Source organism: Carlito syrichta, unplaced genomic scaffold (assembly GCF_000164805.1).
Source record: "Carlito syrichta isolate Samal-C Ts95f unplaced genomic scaffold, Tarsius_syrichta-2.0.1 Scaffold315593, whole genome shotgun sequence".
Classification (NCBI taxonomy): domain Eukaryota; kingdom Metazoa; phylum Chordata; class Mammalia; order Primates; family Tarsiidae; genus Carlito; species Carlito syrichta.
The window spans coordinates 1,539,845-1,547,162 of NW_007259689.1; the positions used below are offsets into that span (position 1 = coordinate 1,539,845).

The 7,318-nt window shown below is 42.1% G+C and overlaps 1 protein-coding gene across 8 annotated transcripts in view; it reads right to left on the reverse strand.

The window, feature by feature from the left end:
* Window positions 1-7,318, reverse strand: part of LIMCH1 (LIM and calponin homology domains 1) — a 245,906-nt gene that overhangs the window by 41,287 nt on the left and 197,301 nt on the right. For all 8 annotated transcript variants that reach the window (XM_021706459.1, XM_021706456.1, XM_021706457.1 and 5 more), the window contains one exon: window positions 655-745. In XM_021706459.1, the coding sequence (XP_021562134.1) occupies window positions 655-745 (91 nt within the window). The remainder of the gene's footprint in view (window positions 1-654; window positions 746-7,318) is intronic.

Below are 7,318 nucleotides of genomic sequence, written 5' to 3' on the forward strand. Positions count from 1 at the left end.
GCCTGGGCAGGCGAGACCTCATCTCCACAATAAATCAAAAAAATTAGCCAGGCGTGGTAGTGTGCGCCTGTAATTACGGCTACTTGGAAGGCTGAGGCGGAAGGATCGCTGGAGCCCAGCAGGTTGAGGCTCCCAACTCAAAAAAAAAAAAAAAAAAAAAAAAAAGGATAATGATGACTGCAAAAAAAAATATTGAGGAGAACTACTTTAGGGAAAAACAGGTCCTCTTCCCCAAACAACGGATGTCATAAGTTCATACTCACTGTCCTGATTCATGGCATTACTTTTCTTTCAAACTATTCATGAGTTCTATCATTTCAGCTTCTATTTTTATGAGATGTTAAAAATCTCTCTCTTACCTATTGCTGTCACTCTGTGTCAAACTCTGACCCTCAATTTTTATTATTATCTCTATGGGGAAACACAATATTCTTTGTGATGACAGAAATACACTTTGAAGAAAAAAAACTGGGTAGTTTTAAAATTACCTAGAACTTCCCCAGAAGGCCTCCAGGTGGCAGCACGACCACACCACTGGTAGAGTCTGAGTCACTACCTTCTTGTGGCTCAGTAGGAAAATTTCTTGATTCTATTTCCATGATATCTTAACAGTTATCATGGTTTACCTTAACACTGGTCTCTTATGAAACAAACCTGATGAGGCAAGTTCTGGACTCCCATTTCTTGGTCTTCCGTCATCGTTCTCATCTTCTTGACCATTTGGTTCCATTTTCTCAGTGGTTGCCTGAAAAAGAGATTATTCCCCCTTTGAATAAATTATTCCTTCGAGGGTTCTAAAAAGTAAAGAAATTTTTAAAAAATTTTTTTGGGGCCAAGCTCGGTGACTCAGCCTGTAATCCCAGCACTTTGGGAAGTTGAGGCAAGTGGTTTGCCTGAGCCTGTGGGTTCGAGACCAGCCCAGACAACTAGGTGAGACCTTGTCTCTACAAAAAATAAAAAATTCTCCAGGCGTGGTAGCATGTGCCTGAAGTTCCGGCTACTTGGAAGGCTGAGGTGGAAGGATCACTGGCACCTAGCAGTTCAACGCTAGGGTGGCCATGAGTATACCACTGCACTCCAGCCTGGGTGACAGAGTAAGACTCCAATTCACATAAAAAATATATATATATATATATATTTTTTCTTTTCTGGCTGGAGGGCAGTGGTGCCACCAAAGTTCACACTGTAGTCTCAAACTGCTGAGCTTAAGCAATCCTCTCTCCTCAGCCTCCCTAGTAGCTAGAATTATGGAGGTGCACCACCATACCTGGCTTTCTCTCTCTCTCTCTCTCTCTCTCTCTCTCTCTCTCTCTCTCTCTCCCCCCCCCCCCCTCCCTCCTTCCTCTCTTTTTTTTCTTTCTTTTTTTTGTAAAAATAAGGTCTGGATATGCTGCCCAGGCTGATCTGGAATGTCTCCTCTCAAGCAATCCTCCTATTTTGGTTTCCCAAAATGTCAGGCTTACAGGCATGAGCCACTGCACCTGACCAAGGACTTTTTAAATAGCAATTTTAGGCCAACAGAGTGGGTTGTCCCTATGAACTCGGTCTTCGGCTTCCTAGTCAGCTTTGTGGCAAGAGTCTGGGCTTGCTGGAAGGGGAACAGGAAGGCACAGACGAAATTGCTACATCCCAACCCTCCTATGACTGTCCCACTGTTTCAACGTGGGACCAACGTTTCAAAATCAAAGTTATTGGCCATTTGTGCCTGAATGGCTTTCACGTGGCTTAAGGTCATATCACCAGAGAAGTGCATCTGCGTTTTTGTTTTTAGTTTTAAGGTTACAGTTAACCCCTCAGCAGCCTTTCGCGGGCATAGCTGCCTGTGGCTGTCAGCGTCGTGGATTTAACTTTTTTTTTTTTTTTTTGAGTTGGAGTCTCACTCTTGTCGCCCAGATTGGAGTGCAAGTGGCATGCTCACGGCCACTGCAGGATTTCGCTCTTGAAGTTCTCTCCCTTCCTGGGCTCCCACAACTCTGATACTGAAGTATCATTCCCTCCCTCCTCCCACCCCCAGCCTGCTCTCCTCTCTTTAGTTTTTGTTCCTTTTTTTTTCATCAAAGTACAAATCATTTTCCACTGCCCGGGCTGAGTCACCCTCCAATGCATCATTTACCAGCGCATTCTCTGCTTATGATTTGTACTTGCATCTCCAGCTGTGAGGGTCCATCAGAGCTTCAGTTTGACTTCACTGACCATCAGGGTCAGGGTGCATGGCTGACACTTAACCAGTCCCTCCCCCAGCTATGACCATTTCTGTTTATGGCACCAGTGTTTCCCGTGATGCAACTTAAACGTGGAAGTGATCTTTGGCACATCCTCGTGAGCATTCGTCGTTTGCCAAGGCCTACACCATGTCTCTAACACAATAGTTTTCATACCCATCACTTCCTTTTGGTATTGACCACTCAGACTCCAGGTGGGCCTTTGCTTTCTCGTTCTTCCACGAAGGGCTCTCTGATTTAGATCTCACTGTCAAATCCACTTGACACACGGCGGCCATACTCTTCTCTCTCAAAACGACCTCAGTGTATTACTTTCCTGTACCTCAGCTGTGTCTGTTTTATGCTTGATAGAATTGATCACAGTAAAAACATTTGGAACTATCTAAATGTCCAACAATTGAGAAAGGTTGAATGAATGACTTGTATGTCCATAAGGGAATGCAATCAAAAAAAAATAAGATGTGAATAATCATGAACAATATGTGAAAATGTTTATGGACTAATGTTAGGAAACGTCAACTGTATATAGAGATTGGTGTCTACGTATATAAGATGACATGTGTGCTTATGTATACATGTAAATATACCAAAACATATATTCAAATATATATTAAAAGGTAGGAAGAAATATAAAACATTAATTGAGATCATTTTTAATATGCTTAATTTCTTTTTACATATATGTTATATATTCCAAACTGTTCAACTGTGACTATGTATGGATTCTGTAATAAAAAAACAAAATAAGTGTAATTTTACAATGTTTTTCATTGGGAACCAGTTGACTCTAGAATAAAGTAAAAAGTTCTTCTGCTATTATAATAGTTGCTTAATAAAAACAAATGAAAGGTTGAATTAAATATAGCTAGAATATACCTCAACAACTAAAGAGAAAAGTTGTGTTTTTTAGTCAAAGTTTCTTGTAAAGGGCTAAAGTTGAATTTTTAAAGAGTGTATGAAATATTTCATAAATTTTAAAAAGTTTTAAGATAGAGGTTAAGGTGGGTTTCAGAAAAAGCATAATTAAATACTTCATAAAATATCCTTACGGATTCTCAAGAAGCTGTGGACTTATTGGTCTCTCACAAGTATATATATTTTACCCATAAATCAAAAGTTGCCTCTCAAAATGAAAGGGCTTTAAAGTTAATGCACTGGTGGAAACCATCACTGAATTCCTTGAAAACAAAGACATTTTAAGCAACAAAGTTTTCAAGCTGCTGAAAGATTTTACAATAGCAACTAGTGGCAAAAATGTGATTTTTCTTTGGAGGATGGGGTGATTTGGAAATCCTCACAATTAGAAGGGCAGATTTTGATGATGGATAGGCACATCTCAATTCTAGAAGAATATAATATTAAGCTAAAATGCACTTTTAAAACCCTAGGCAGAAAATATACATCATATTGATATTATTTAATGGATTTTGCAATTTTTAAATATATCAACAATCTTGAGTTGAATTGCCTTCAGAGATCAAACAAGTGAAATTAGTTAAGTAAACTGGTCTCTTTTAATACATATTATAGTATAGATAAATGATAAATATGCATAATACATACATATTACATATATATATATAACACATATATAATAATGTGTGTGTGTTTACATTGTTATATGAACCACTGACATGGTAGTGAGTTTGTGTGTGTGTGTGTGTGTGTGTGTGTGTGTTTTGAGTTGGAGTCTCACTCTGTCACCCAGGCTGGAGTGCAGTGGCACACTCACGACCACCGCAGCCTCGAACTTCTAGGCTACGGTGATCCTTCTGCCTCAGCCTTCCAAGTAGCTGGAACTACAGGTGCGCGGTACCACGTCCAGCTAATTTTTTATTTATTGTAGAGACAAGGTCTCACCAAGTTGCCCAGGCTGGTCTCGAACCTGTGGGTTTAGGCAATCCACTCACCTCAGCCTCCCAAAGTGCTGGGATGACAGGCTGAGCCACTGAGCCTGACTGGTAGTTAAGTTTTGAAGATCAACCAGTTTAGTATTATAAAAGAATGAGTTAGTTCTAGAATTTAAGGTGCGCTCCCACGCATACAGAAATATTAATATATGATAGTATTTTTGTTTTATGATGTTAATATATAAAATATGGGCAGAAATATTGATTTTTAACTTTTCCTCCCAAATGGGTTAGAATAAAGAAAAATAACTGAGTCTGAGAAACAAATTTGCAGTTAAATATTGGTGAACGATCCCCTTAAGAGCACTGGTATTTCCAATGACTAGAAATAAAATAAATACAAAATAGGGCCAAAATCTCCCCGGTCCCCCAAACAGACAAAGAACCCTATTTCATTAAATCCAAGTTGCCATCAATTCTAAGCTGTATTCCTTTAAGAACTGCTAAGAAAGAACACACAGCACTATTGATGATGAGACAAATTCTGATCTAGAGATGTTAAGATGGGGAACGTGTGCCCCTTGGAATCCATGATGTGAGATAATTCACGAAGCCCTTTTAGACATAACATTGAATGCAAACGAGACAAGATCACCAAGCACTAGCTGCTTCCCTAAGGATGATTTAGCGAGTAGACCACATTCCAGGGATGCTTTACTGATGAGTGACTGACAGACAGCTTCTACTTCCAAGAATTCTCACATTTCTAAATGCCTTTCTAAGTGGATCCACGTTCAAATCCCAAACTCCAGAAAACCCAGTGTATCTTACCTTAAAATGATGCATTAAAGGCTACATCCTGGCATTTGATACGGTATAGTGGCAGTAGCCACAGCCGTCACCACACTCAATATTTACCACATTGACCATGTGTCAGTGCTGCCATGGCTCCTCGACAGGAATTATCTCACTTAATCCTCAGAGCAAGTTATGAGGTAGGGACACACACAATTCCCGTGATGCAGGTGAGGAAACTGGGGTCCAGGAGCTTAAGAGACTCACTCAGGGTCACACTCCTGGAAGTCAACGGAGGTGGAAATTCTGTCTGTGCTCTGTTATCTGGGCTTGAAGTCACACTACCTCCAAGTTGTCTTCCAGGATGGAGAGGTTTTGATCCATGAGAAACTGAGAGTCTCAAATTTATTCCTGAAATGATTCAAACTGTCTTTTTCATTCCCTTTCCTTCCTCTGCCTCCCATTCACTTATTCTGTAAAGGATGAGAACTCCCTGGAAGCTCTCAGGACAGGAGGCAACGCCGGGTTGCTGGGAAGAGGCCAAACTGCCCCCAGCCATCAGGTCAGTCCATCTCTGAGTTTTCCATCCAGCCCAGGTTCCGTGGGGGAGGGGCCAAGTGCATCCTTCTTGATAGGTAAACAAAGATGTACACAGTATTTGTGGAGTCTACACTCTCAAGCTTAGTACACTCGTCATCAAAATCAGGCTCCCACCAGCAAAATACTCAGGATAAATCAAGAGAAAATACTACTGAGTGATCTTTCACAGAAACAAAGAACTGAGTATCACGGGTTCTCATTCATAAGCGGACCTTGAACAATTATCATAATACTGTAAGAAAAGGATCGGCAGTAGTGGGACTCTGCCTGGGGAAGGGAGAGGGGAACACCTCACCAACAAGGGTACCTGCATAATGATAATTTGAATACCTAACCCTGAATTACACCCCACACCTTTAAAATAAAAAAATAAAAGTTAAAAGAAAAAAACCAATTTGAAGCCGGGCTCGGTGGCTCAGCCTGTAATCCCGCGCCTTTGGGAGGCTGAGGTGAGTGGATTGCCTGAGCCCACGGGTTCGAGACCCGCCTGGGCAGCGAGACCTCATCTCTACAGTAAATCAAAAAATCAGCCGGGCATGGTAGCGCATGCCTGTAATTCCGGCTACTTGGAAGGCTGAGGCGGAAGGATCGCCGGAGCCCAGCAGGCGAGGCTGCAGTGGCCAGGAGCGGCCACTGCACTCCAGTCTGGGCAACAGAGTGAGACTCCAACTCAAAAAAAAAAAAACCAATTTGAATAGCAGGAACCCACTAAAAAATATTTTATAAATACTGAGAAGAGGACACACATTTTTAAAAAATCTTAACAGTACTAGATTCTGAGTAGCTGAATGACAGAAAGTTTGGGTTTTCTTTATAGCTTCTATATTCTGCAATGTACATAGGTGATCTGAAACCAAGGGAAATCCCCTGAGCCAGGTTAATTCACTTATGTCTGCCTACTCCATCCAGAAGTCTTATCACTTCTGTGCCACATCATTACTTCAAAGGAAATGAGTTCAAGTTGGCCGTTTTAGCCAGTCCTGATAGACTCTGAGGTCTTCAAACGAACCTGCCTTGCTGGAAAATGCACTTTGTGGTTTGTGCTTTGGTTACAGCTCAGCAGAGGAGAGTTCTTCCTTTCTCCCAGCTGGTAGTGCTTTTTCAGGAATGAAAACCAGTAAATAAAAACAGATCTCTGGCCGTGAATGAATGAAAGCACAGAAAGGTTGCCCAAGTCACAGCCAGGAGCCACTTCCCTCTGACCGAGAACGTGATCCAAACCCGCGCAGGGCCAGACTCTGGCAGGAGGCAGCAGGTTCCTGGCTTGAGAGAGACATGGTCTCGCCACGAAGCCTACCTGGCCTCCAGCTGCTCACTTTGGACTGGCCCAGAGAGCAACACTGGGAGAGGAATTAGAGCTAGCATGGTCCTGGGACCCAGGGTGTGGGAGGTGGTCCCGTTTCTCGCACAGGGGAGCTGAGGCACTTGGGGTGATCATTTGACCCCTACAGGTTGGAACAAGTGGTGTTTGAGATCCTTTCCCAGGCAACCTTCTGTGGCTCGGAGTGATTTCCTGGCTTTAGTCTTGAATAACTTATCTGGAAACGAGCCTGGAAAATCAGTCTATTTATGCCCTGGCATCATGGTCCAGGTGCCACATAGGCTATCCATGTGTCTCTCCTCTCACTTTTATGCTTCCAAATAGCTATTACCACTGAGAGGAGGAGGATCTACTTGGAAGATCAGGCTCTCCATGCCTTCAACTTTTTTTTTTTTTTTTTGCACTACATTTTCCAAACCAACAAAATGAGAATCTGATCTAGGTAACTAGATAGTTAGGCTAGGTTTAAATTTTTATTTTCCCTGACATATTCCCTCCGTCCTTCCTCCCTCCCTCCTTCCCTCTCCCCC